We start from the raw sequence: 13,009 nt of genomic DNA, 5'->3' as shown, positions 1-13,009 counted from the left end.
TTTTTTTGGGTAAAAAATTTGGTGTTGGCGAGTTTCGATATCATCACCACCGCTACTGTGCTACAGTGATATCAGCTAGGAGTCAAAATTGTTTGTATGGGTGTTTTTTTTACGTTGTTTGATTCTATAATTATGATTTTGTCGATGCTATATCCAAACTTGAGGAAGCGTTGTTAATTGATCCGCTTAAGCACGAAGCAATGTGGTGTTTGGGAAACGCGCATATGGCGCATGGATTAATTACTCCCGACTACAATGTAGCTAGGAATTATATTGCTAGAGCAGCAAAGTTTTATCAACAAGCAGTCGAGGAGGTATTTGTTTATCTTATCCGGACGTTTTTGTTAGATTTGTAGATGTTTTTAATTTTTAGGAGGTAATTGAGTTTTTCGTATTTTTATTTTGTAGGATCCAACCAATGAACGGTATCCCAGGTCTTTGGAATCAATTGATCAGGTAACGATATGTTTCTGTGTTCCTGCTGCGCCTGTTGGTTTGCATTCGCATTACCTCTGACTCGTTGTTGATTTCGCATTGAATTTATCAGTTTAAAGTGATTTGTTAATCTTTTCGTTCAGGCTCCACAACTCCATAACCAGATTCATAAACAACGTGTAGCCCAACAGGCAGCAGCAGTAGCAAGATGTTCTACTTCACATGCAAAGGTAGGATGCATGCTCTAACTTTTTCCCACAGCTTCAGTAATTCAGCAGGAAGGCCTTAAAATCCTCAGAAACTTTTAAACTATAAACTATAGCTAGCATACCTGTTTACCGGATTGCATCTGTTTTCAATATTATTAGTGCACCTGCGGCACTGAACTTCACATTCCCCCATGCGCATTCAGCTCTTACTATGATTTCTGGCCCATATTGCCTAGAGCTTTGATCACTTGCAATAATTTTGATTCTTCTCTTTCAGGGCACGAAGAAAGGATGGAACTTTGATCTCATATTTGATATTTTTGGATGGGTTGTTCTTGGAATTGGTATCGGTGCATGGATTGGATTTTCAAGAGCTCAGGTTCATCCATCCCCAAGATACTGATTTGCAAGGTCAGATTATAGGTGTTAGCAATACTGAGACTCTGAGAGGTGGTTCTTGCAGCGGAGTTATACAATGTGATTAGTTACTCGGTGTAGTATTCAATTTTATATTTTCTAGTAAATTATACTCGTTTTTTTTTTCACCACTTGCACAAGGTGCGTATATGATACGCGCTAATTTTGTTGAACTAAAATTAAATAATTAAGAACAATTATATGGTACAATAACTCTGAGTCGAGACCCCTTGTGGGTCTTTTCTGGTCGAACTGCTGCAAAAAAAAGTTCAGAATCCCATGGAAATAATCTAAAGGAGGCTTCATGTTGAAATGGAAAGGATAATTGGCAAAAGGGAGTAGATTTGTTTATAGGTGTAAAACGTGCCGGTCCGGCACAGCCCAGCACACGAAGTCACGTGCTTAGCGTGCTGTGTTGGGCTATGCCAGAGATTCAGACGTGTTGTGCTTTGCTAAATGGCGTGTTGTGCTGTGTTAGCACACTTGTTTTATGTTTTCCAAAATAAATATTTTTGAGATATTTTAGTTAGTACATGTATTATTACACAAATAAATTAGTATAACGAAAATAAAATGTTAGAAACTGGCTAAAACAATGATCCTTTTGTGAAATATGCATCAAATGTGATGTATTGTGTAATATTTTACGGATGACGTGGCGTGCTTTCTTCGCGTGTCGTGCTGCGATGTGCAGCGTGCTAACACGTGTCACATGCTATGCTGGGCCGCTGTGCCTATTTTTCTGGCACAACACAAAATTTTAACGTCCTGTTGTGTTGTGCCATAAACGTGCTGGCCCGTCCCCATTTACACCTCTAAATTTATTGGTGTGGAGACACTATTCATGTGCCTCATGCTAAACACGAGTGTAGCGCTATAAAATTATGAGTGCGATACCACCCTGGCAGCGTAGATTTGGAACAAATTATGATTATGGCACGTTGTAGTTATGCTGGAATACCCATAAATTTTCTATGCTCCCTCTGGACCCTGTAGGCAATTAGTTAAACATTTCCCTTAAAATGGGTTATAACGAAAACTATATTATATCCTACTGAACAATCCACGAGCTACATATTCTATGGAAATGTTTTACACGTCTGGTATAGAAAATTTATAGACATGCGGCTTCCTACGCTAACTTCATGTATATATAGTGATCGATCTTTGTTGGGGAGCTATTAAGCAAAAATTTCCACTCTTTCTTTTCCTTCATTTTCTTCGCAAATTTCCATTAATATTAAGTATCTCTCTCTCTGTAAGATTAAGTATGTCATGGTATAGAGATCCTCAGTTGTTCATAGTTTATTCGTGTGAGATGTTCCATGTGGTGAGGATTAAAAGAACATTTGGCACTCCATTACGGTATGGAGATTTCATCGCTGATGGACATTTAAGTATCTCGAATCATCTGTGTTTCGGTAACAACACAGAAATGGATTTCGAGGATTTCTTATCTTACCTATCTCAATGTTCACAGTTCAAGTATATAAACTGTCAAGGAATAGTTGTCAGCTATCCAACCGGCAGTAATTTATTCGCACCGTTTACGTGGTCCAGGGAGGTACGTACCTCGCCCTACTATAATTTACCTGGCATCGTTATTCCTCCTGAAACAGTATTGGAGGAGAAAGAAGTTCTTATGAAAACAATTTCGGTTTAGAAGAAAGTGATTCCAGTCACACTGTTATCCTGGCTAAATGTTACTCCGTATTATTTGTGTAATGGAGTAATTGTTACAATCATAAAAATAAGATTTATGTCATGGTATCACAGAGTTTGTTTCGCGTCTTTTGATAAGGAAATTTTCTTCATTTTCTTAGCACAAAACTTTCATCAAATGTCTTCGGAAAATTTGATCAGGTTTCTGCTACATTTGCTATTGATTTATAGCTCTCAAAACCTTGTTCATATACGGTTCTTTTTGTCCAGACATGATTTTATTTTCAAGCCTTCTTCTTAACCTGAATCCCCAGTTCCATTGTGTGAATTCTCCAGTCTAGGTCCTCTTACAATTTAACAGTTGATGAAGTTATACGGAGCTTTCAGCTAGTCCTTGAGAAGTATATTAAAATTTAGTCAAGGTCGTCTTTGTTTTGACATGATCCGGGTCGTACAGTTTGGAAAATACTATAGGAGAGCCAAAGTTTGTTGCCATCTACATCAAAAATTTAAGATACTCGTACTGTACGTCAATGTCACTGTAAAGGCACTATTGAAAGAAAATGCTCGGATCGAAATCGAGAACATAATTAGCAAAAGAAGTAGGTTTGCTCTTGTGGAGGCACTATTCATGACTTATACTAGGCACGGTGTATAACGCTGGAAAATTCTATGTCTACGCAATACCATCCTGGCAGCGCAGACTTGACACTAATTATGAATACATTGTATATCGTGTCTCTGGATCTGTAGGCAATAAATTAAACATTTCCCTAAAATTCGCTTTATATCGAAACTATATTATGTCCTACTGAACAACCCACGAGCAATATGTTTTATTTATGAGAAAAGAGTTTTGGAGGTTCCTAAAGATTCAAATATCATATAATGAAGATAAGGGGACCTAATTTATAAGAAAAATACAAAAATACTCTTAACCTATTAAATATTGAAACCTAAAACTAATTTGTTTGCATTCCTCTCCTTTTAATTCTTCCATTTTCTTTTTCCCCATCACCTATTTTAGATGAATCAGCAATTCTCAAAATAATTCATTATCGGTTAACACCACTTAATCCACCCGCAATGACTTTAATAAAGTAAAAATCAAAAAACCCATCTTATTTCATTAGCTTTAATGCATGGATAGGAGGAGTCGATCAAATTAGGTTTTTGAAAAAACAATTTCAGAACTGTCTACGGTTGGTTTTCCCAACCGTAAGTCATCTACAGTTTGGAGTTCGTATATTCTGGGTTCAAAAATCTTACGGTTTGAAAGAATCATACTTCCATACCGTAACTTGTACTTACGGTTGGGAAGTATGAATTTTCCCAACCGTGGTTAGCTTATAGTTCGAATTTGGGGTTTTCAAAAGCAAAAATAAGTGATAGGTTTTTTTTTTTTTTTGTGATCGTATTCTTCATCGCGGCGGAGAATAAGAAGAGAGAAAGAAGAAGAATATGGTATTTTTATGATCTTCATCTTCATCTTCATCATGATTTATGAATGAAAAGAGAAGGAGAAAATAATAGATTTTCATCTTCATCATGATGAAATTATAATCATCATCATGATTTATGAATGAAAAGAGAAGGAGAAGGTAATAAATTTAATTTCATAATTCATGGAGGGTAATTTAGCCACTACAAAAAATAGTTGGATATGGGATTTTGTTGATTACTATTTCATAACTCGATTTTGTCATCTTGTGAACCTCAAAACCCAATGTTTAGAGACCCTATAATAGATTTATTATTTATATATATGTGGATTCCTTTGCTAACTTCTCTTATATATAGTGGAGGGAGGATCTCTTTGCATACTTAGGTTTACACTATCTCACATTTTTGGATATATTTTTTTTTGATAAAATTTAATTAGTAGAGTGTTTAAAGTAAATATTTTGGAAATATGTTCGTGTAATAAATTTTTACATACCCATAGAAAATGAGCACATTTCGAAATACTAAACTTCACCATCTACCGATCTTAATTTTACCGTTAAAAATTTGCTAATTTTGGACGGTTGATTTTCAAAGTAGTAGATAATGGAGTTATACATTTCGGAAAGCGCTCATTTTTTGTGGTTGTGTAGAGCTTTGCAAGACAAACAAATCTCCAAAATGTTAGCTTCAAATACGTTACCGTTTAGTTTTTGTACGAAAAAACAATGTCAAAAGTGTGAGATAATATGAATATTGAAGTGTGAGGGGACCCTCCCTCTATATAGTGACCGATTTTTGTTAAGGAGCAAACTAGGCAAAAGTTTCCACTCAATCTTTTCCTATATTTTCTTCACAAGTTTCCATTTTAATTATCTCTGTATAAGTATATAATCACCACTTAACACGTGTCCGAAAAAAATGGGCAAATTATAAATACATAATCACCATCCTATACGTGTCTAAGAAGCCTAACACATGGGGAGCATACAACTCAGGAACATCAAGCCAGGGCACGTGCGTAACACTTAATTGTACCAGGGTCCCAGACTAATGACATACACGTGGCAATCAAGACATGGATCTAACAGTTATACTGATAAGGAGTATCGAAGAGAGGAACGTGTGCGAAGCAAAGGAACATTTCCAGGTCTCACTTTATCACATCTCGAGATATATTCCAATTCAACGTCCCAGATTGGTCCAACTAACACTGGAAAGACTAAACGGCAGTGCAGCAGTGGGGCTAAACTATAGATGGACCGACATTATAAGAAGGACCCGCTGGAGTAGCTTCGGTTAAACACAACGAGTACCATCGTAGTGGGCACACAGACCAAGGAAGTGGGCAACAACTATGACAAGAGGGACCCAAAAGAACACCCTATAAATACCCAACTCGACCAAAGAAAAACGGGTTAGTAATTTGTGGGAACTAAATTAATACCTCTTGTTTTGATGGGCTTCAAAAATGCCCTTGTCATACAATAAATATGCCCTCATGCATTCATAAGTCCGTTTGGGTCCATTGGTACAGTTTCCTTCTTTCCATGTTTACCCTTTCTCCTGTAATGTTAGATCGAACCAGTTCCTGAAAATTTTAGTTTTAATTTGTTCTTCTGTCTCTCTTTCTCTTTCAACCACCACCAGCACTTATGCACTACTACCAGCAGCTCCGCCACCACCACCATCACGTCCTCTGTTATTATCAGCGAATCTATTAATATGTTTGTGTTCGATTTCAACTCATTTGAACCTGTTATTTATTGTTCTTCATCTTCTTATGTGAAACATTGGTATTCCAGATTCAGAGATCGACAGGTCTTTGATTTTTGATTTCATATTTTTGTCGCTATTTTTGTGCTCGATTTCAACCTATTTCAACTTCTTATAAATTGTTCTTCATCTTTCTAGGTTAAAAACTGAATAATTTTAATGAGCTGTTTATGAATTGATCGAATACTTATTGAATATCATTAATTGATGAGATTCAATTTAATTCGAAGTATTCATTTTCAATAACGATTGAACTGAATGTTTCAATTGAAGGTCGTTCACCGGTAGTGTTGGTGTTGTTGCAGCGGTGATGGTGGTGGCGGAGGATTTCAACTCTTTGATCATTTTGTAGATGATGATGGTAGTGGTAGTGGTGGCGGTGGTTGAGGAGGATATCAAACTTATGTTTTATTAGTTGATGGTGGTGGCGGTGGTGGAGGAGAAAAAAATTAGTGAAGATGTACTAATGCATCATGTCCATGGGGTTGATGCTAATAGAGATGATCTTCATATCAGGTATGCATTTTGATTTTGATTTTAATTTAATGATAATTGCCAATTTTATGATATTTGTAGAGTTTGTCCAACACAAGCTTATATACAGAATCATTTTTTGTTGATTGTATATAAATTTGAATTAAAGTATTAAACTAGGCCATGCAGACACGATATGTCCAAAACTAGCACATATACAACTAAATCATTGTATACAATATCCTAAATCAAGCAACTAGAGTAATATATAAGTGAACTAGGAAACGCGAACAGTCTTACAAAAATAGGTTCATAGACTAGTAAGACGCAGCACCACAGTATCACCAGTTAAACATCTGGAGAATGTAACTATGCGGATTTGATGAGCTTTTTATAAGGCCACATTTTGCAACATATCAGACCCACATGGGATGATCCAGTTGAAGGTCTTTTGGTAAAATGACTTGCTGTTAGGGGTGAGCAACGGACGGACGGTTGCGGATTAGGGGTCACCCGCAACCAAACCGTCAAAGTTGCGGATTTGGGAATTCAAACCGTGACCGACCCAATCACCCGCGAATTTTCCCTCTGCGGATCAGCAGATTTTACGGGCCGGTTACGGATTAACCGCGGATTTGATCACAAGACATCAAAAAAAAAACTAAGTACAGAAAGTTACAAACTAGAGTACAGACATAAGATAGTTAACAGTTACATTGGTTCCTAATTCAAAAGTTACAAACTGCTGTTTGTGACATTGGTTCCTTCGGCTTATGATATATCAGATCAAATTAGGAACTTATGATCAGAATGTGCCTAAATTTAGTGTAGTTAGGACACCTTCTTTGCTTTATATGGTTGTTCATGTTTGTTGTTCCATGAGAGTTAGAACCCCCTATATCGTCTTTACCCCATGAAAACTTCCTTTTACAATGCTTGCACTGAACTTTAGGTGGCTTAAGATCAAGACGCTTATCAAAATGTTGCCAGCAGTCTGATTGCTTCTTACCAGAAGCTTTCGGTTGGCTTTGAAACTTCAACCAGAGATGATGATGTAGCTGTAGATATGCTCTCGACGGTTGACGGGTTAACTGTAGCCATGCTCTCATCAGGATCGTCAACAGGAATAGAAGGTCCCTCAGTACTTGAAGCCATCTGCAAACAAATTTAACACATTAGGTAAATGAACACAACAAGGAAAACACATTCTAAGAGATTAAGTCAATTGATCTGTATATATAATCACACAATGCGAAGCAGATTTAAGATGATACACTATGAATTTCTTAGTATTGAAACAGATTACATAACTATTGAACACTGTCTTGCTTTAACGCTTCTATAAATCATCATTAGACTTGAGAAAAAAGAGAAATTTAGAAAGAGTGAGACGGGGTAAGAGTGTTCTGACAGTAGATATTGCAACATCATTATCGGTACAGTCACAAACTTTACTTTTAGTATAACCTAAAAACATGGTTATTAGCGACAATACTTGTTAAAACTGCACCAGAACTGACAATATACATAAAATGTACAAGAAGCATCATATTTTCATTCCTAGTATACCAGAATTGGCAATATACTTTTAGTATAACCCTAATTAGATACTTCTTCTCATCAACAAAGCCAACTAATTTAGCACAATAACAACAATAACTTGTCATTATATTAAACACACAGTCACAAACAAAATTCATTTTCAAACCAAAAAACAATAACTTGTCATTATATTAAACACACAGTCATTAATTAGATCAACTAACACAATTAATTCAAATAACAAACCCTAATCTCCATTCAAATAACAAAATTCATTTTCAAACCAAAAATTAGTAAACAGAAACTGAATTTTCATTAGTAAACAAGGGTTGTGTTTCATTACCTCACTTGTTTATCAATCAAGTCAACTGCAACTAAATCTCGTTGAAGGTATATTCTTCACTTCACCATTTTCTGAAACTAAATCTCTGCAACATGAAAGAGACATTGAAAGTTAATACCGAAGAACCAATGACGAAGAAATTGATTGAATCCTAACATGCAATCGATTTGGGGAAAAAATCAAAAAACATAATTTCTCTGTAATCAAAACTGAAGTTAATACTGAAGTTAATCGTTACTTACTTCTCTGCAAATCGATAAAGATGTTATAGAAAATTCCGGATTAATTAAACCTAATTGAAGAAGAATCGAAGATAGGAAGGAGAGGAGACTAAGAGGTCTGTTCGGTTCCTCTCGAAGAAAACAATATCCATTAGGGTTTACAAATGTAAAGATGTTTATATATAAACATACAACTTCCAATAGTATCCTTAATACATTTACTAAATTCCCTAATTGTCCTACGGTGCGGTTAATCCGCGGATTTGAGATTGCACCCGCAACCGTAACCGCACCGCGTGCGGATTTGAGATTGCACCCGTGCCCGGTCCATAACTCTAGCGGATTGGTTTTCACCCTCAAATTTGCGGACGGATACGGATAAAAACCGCGGTTACGGTTTTTATGCTCATCCCTACTTGCTATCTTTATTACTCTCAAGAAAAAGATGTCTATTCTTGACCCACATTCTTAAATTTGTCTCCTTAGAAATTGACCTTAGTTTAGGGAGTCAACAACCAATATTTGTGTATCAACAATAGAAAAATGGAATCAACAACCAATATTTGTGTATCAACAATAGAAATTAATCTTAGTGTAAGGAGTCAACAACAAATATTTGTGTATCAACAATAAAAATTGACCTTAGTTTAGGGAGTCAACAACCAATGCTTGTGTATCAACAATGGAAAAATGGAATCAACAACCAATATTTGTGTATCAAAAATAGAAATTGATCTTAGTGTAAGGAGTCAACAACAAATATTTGTGTATCAATAATAGAAATTGACCTTAGTTTAGGAAGTCAACAACCAATGTTTGTGTATCAACAATAGAAAAATGGAATCAACAACCAATATTTGTGTATCAATAATAGAAATTGATCTTAGTGTAAGGAGTCACCACCAAATATTTGTGTATCAACAATAGAAATTGACCTTAGTTTAGGGAGTCAACAACCAATGTTTGTGTATCAACAATGGAAAAATGGAATCAACAACTAATATTTGTGTATCAACAATACAAATTGATCTTAGTGTAAGGAGTCAACAACAAATATTTGTGTATCAACAATAGAAATTGACCTTAGTTTAGGGAGTCAACAACCAATGTTTGTGTATCAACAATAGAAAAATGGAATCAACAACCAATATTTGTGTATAAACAATAGAAATTGACCTTAGTGTAAGGAGTTAACACCAAATATTTGTGTATTAACAATAGAAATTGACCTTAGTTTAGGGAGTCAACAACCAATGTTTATGTATCAACAATGGAAAAATGGAATCAACAACCAATATTTGTGTACCAACAATAGAAATTGATCTTAGTGTAAGGAGTCAACAACAAATATTTGTGTATCAACAATAGAAATTGACTTTATTTTAGGGAGTCAACAACCAATGTTTGTGTATCAACAATAGAAAAATGGAATCAACAACCAAATTTGACAAATATTTTTGAACTTTTCATTTTTTGGATCAACTTCAGTTGTTGACACCTAATATTGATGGCGGCGGTAGCGGCGGCGGCGGCAACAACAACAATGGTGATGGTGTGTGGCGGTGGTGGAATATTATTGGTGGTTGTATTTAGTAAGTGGTGGTGGCGGCGGCGGTGCTGTTGGTGGTGGTGAAATGGTGCTGCTGGTGGATGTGAAATAATAGAAAAATCTATTTTTTAATGGATAAAATTTTAAATGGAAAATAACATTGTAAGTGAGGGTATCAAGGTAATTTATTTTTTAATGGATAAGATATTTAAATGATAGGGGTATTTATATTGTTGTATAAGGGTATATTTATTGGGAGTCAAAACTAAGAGTATTTAATAAATTTACCCTAATAATTTTGGACTTGGAAGAGGTATTCTAAGAGAGATAGAGTAAGTATTAGATGTTAGCAGAGAAACTATCATGTAATCTTACCTTTTCCCTTCCACTTAAAGGTATGCGACTAAATTGTGTAATTATATTAAACTCACAGTGAAAACCTCGCAATATGCCTGTGGATATAGGCCTTGGTGCTGAGCCACGGAAATCATGGTGTTATCTATATTCCTACACTTTGTTTATATTTGTTATGTCTTACAGTTTTTTTATATCCATGAAGAATATGGGCGTGTGAGTATACATCGCCGTCACCGTATATTTACTTATTTTTCTATGCATTTATCATTATCGTTACGATTTATTAACATCACGAATATTGATTGTGACACGTAGATACCCTCCGTGATCTTGGTGTTATAGTTTGGTGCTACAATGCAGGAAAGGTTAGGTAGAATAGCCAAACGGAATGCGCAGCTAGAGCAATTCAACATCGTACATGAAATCCAAATCGCACGCAAAAGGCTTACCCGGAACAAATAAGGATGGAAAAGACCCAGCGAACGTGCTCACCCTATCTAACCAAAGAAGATGGGCGGTCTTCATCGATGATTCAAGAAACAAAGAAGGTGCAGGGGTCGGGATCGTTATCACCACACCCATCGGCAATCGCATGGTATATGCACTAAGGTTGGAATTCAAAGAGCACACCAATAACGAGGTACAATACGAATATGTCATTCATGCCTTGCGCCTCATCATAGAATTAATAATAACAAATGTCTGTTTCACAAGTGATTCCCAACCAGTCATTCGTCAGGTTAAGCTATAATATGACACATACACACGATGAAGTTTTCACAGAATATATGATGATGGCACGGAACCTTGCATCACCAATAAGTAACATCATATTCAGACACTTAACCACCATGCAAAAAAAATGGCGTACCTCATGAAAATGTGGGGATACCAAAGCACACCACCAACTTTTTTTAAGCAACCTGTATGGATTAAACCTAAATATAATTCTGAGAGTTACAACTCAATGAATCTTAATCAGGAGTAATATATTCAGATTTTATATCTCTTTCTCTCACAATCAAAATGTAAACAGAAACTAGTCCGTGAACCTGATTATATGTCAGAGTACTTGGACGATTCCAAATTTCAATATCCAAGTATCAATCAATTCGTATCCAATCAATTAAGATGTACGTATCTACTTTGATTGATTTATGTTCAACCTGTGATATTTCAATTATAAAGATAAAAAATATAACGTGAAAAAGAAATAACACAAACCCCAGAAATTTTGTTAACAAGGAAACCGCAAATGCAAAAAATCCACGGGACCTAGTCCAGATTTGAACACCAAATTGTATTAAGCCGCTACATACTCTAGCCTACTATAAATACTTTGGACTGGAATGTGGTTGAGACCAGATTAAATCTCACAACGATTCATTTATAGTCGTTCTCCTTACTTATCTTGAATCCCAGCAGGGCTCTACGCAATTGATTCCCTTAACTGGCGTCCTTTACATCCTAAGTATTTCTTCAACTCTGTTAGAGCATAGCTCGGTTGAACCCACCAAGCGTTGGTATGTCAAGTTTGGTTGTCATATTTTAGTGAATCAAAACTCATGTTAAGAGTCGCTTGATTATGTACTAGAGTCAACTTCGTATAGGTTAGCTTGAAAGTATTAGGATATAAGACATTACAAGTATTGCGAAGAATTGAATATGTGGAGAATCAAGGAGATACAACGACAACATCATCCTTCCACTTGAGGTTAGTGATATTTTAATTGAAGTGTTTCATTCCCTAACGTATCTTTCAAGTCGTGCATATTGAAAAAAAAAACTGCGAAGCATGATTGAACTCTAGATAGACATAGTATTAAGGAATATAATACGAGGTTTATTGCTTAACCATTAAACTTTGTAGATAAGATATCGACATAATCGTTTAAATGCTATTGTGATTATGTATGGGTATTAGGTGAGGACTTCATCCTAGGGAACAATGTTTTACATGTGTTCTAAGGAAGTAAATTCATGAACTTGGTTTGTGAATCGAAAAGGAAATCGCCAGGTGTTATTGGTATTGTTATTCATTGCATATATTGTGAAAAACCAATATGTGTGATTAGTATAACCATTCATGACATGTTTTTGTTCTTTGTAAAACTATTCACAAAGGCCTGATTTATGTATTGGTATGACTTTTATTAGTGAAACCGATCTTAAGTAATCACCTGAGATGGTACGATCGAGTTTGTGATTTTATGTCTGACCAAATATGGGTAAAGGGGAACCGATCCTAGTCAGAGGTGCAGTACATCACAAAGGGGAATCGATCCTTGTATGAGGTGCAACAAGTTTATAGCAGAAAGGGGAACCGAGCCTATGGACATGTGTAACACGTTTTTAGGCAAAGGGGAATCGACCTTGTGGACATGTGCACCACATATAAGTTAGATACCAGATATATCTGGGGAACCGTTCCTAGTACCTAGTCAATCGAATTTTGGAAAGCTAGTGTGACTAATCATAGTACTCACATGGAGGAAAAACCGAAACTTGTTTTGATAGAACCGTTACACCCATGATTTGTGATTGAATGTTCTTTGATCAATCACATAGTTCTTGAAAGTCA

The 13,009-nt window shown here is 35.8% G+C and overlaps 1 protein-coding gene and 1 long non-coding RNA gene across 2 annotated transcripts; both read left to right on the top strand.

Moving 5' to 3' along the window:
• The first annotated feature begins 224 nt into the window (after positions 1–224).
• On the top strand, positions 225–1,047 carry LOC113359261 (mitochondrial import receptor subunit TOM20-like). The gene is made up of 4 exons (XM_026602927.1): positions 225–314; positions 409–489; positions 579–665; positions 922–1,047. The coding sequence occupies exons 1-4, from the start codon at positions 225–227 to the stop codon at positions 1,045–1,047; spliced, it is 384 nt and encodes a 127-aa protein (XP_026458712.1).
• Positions 1,048–5,610: 4,563 nt separating this feature from the next.
• Positions 5,611–10,483, top strand: LOC113361120. The gene is made up of 2 exons (XR_003364954.1): positions 5,611–6,458; positions 10,011–10,483. It is a non-coding gene; the product is annotated as an uncharacterized LOC113361120 (long non-coding RNA).
• The last annotated feature ends 2,526 nt before the right edge of the window (positions 10,484–13,009 follow it).

The sequence above is a fragment of the Papaver somniferum genome, chromosome 3, assembly GCF_003573695.1.
Source record: "Papaver somniferum cultivar HN1 chromosome 3, ASM357369v1, whole genome shotgun sequence".
Classification (NCBI taxonomy): Eukaryota; Viridiplantae; Streptophyta; class Magnoliopsida; order Ranunculales; family Papaveraceae; genus Papaver; species Papaver somniferum.
This window is presented reverse-complemented; position numbering and strand designations above follow the sequence as displayed.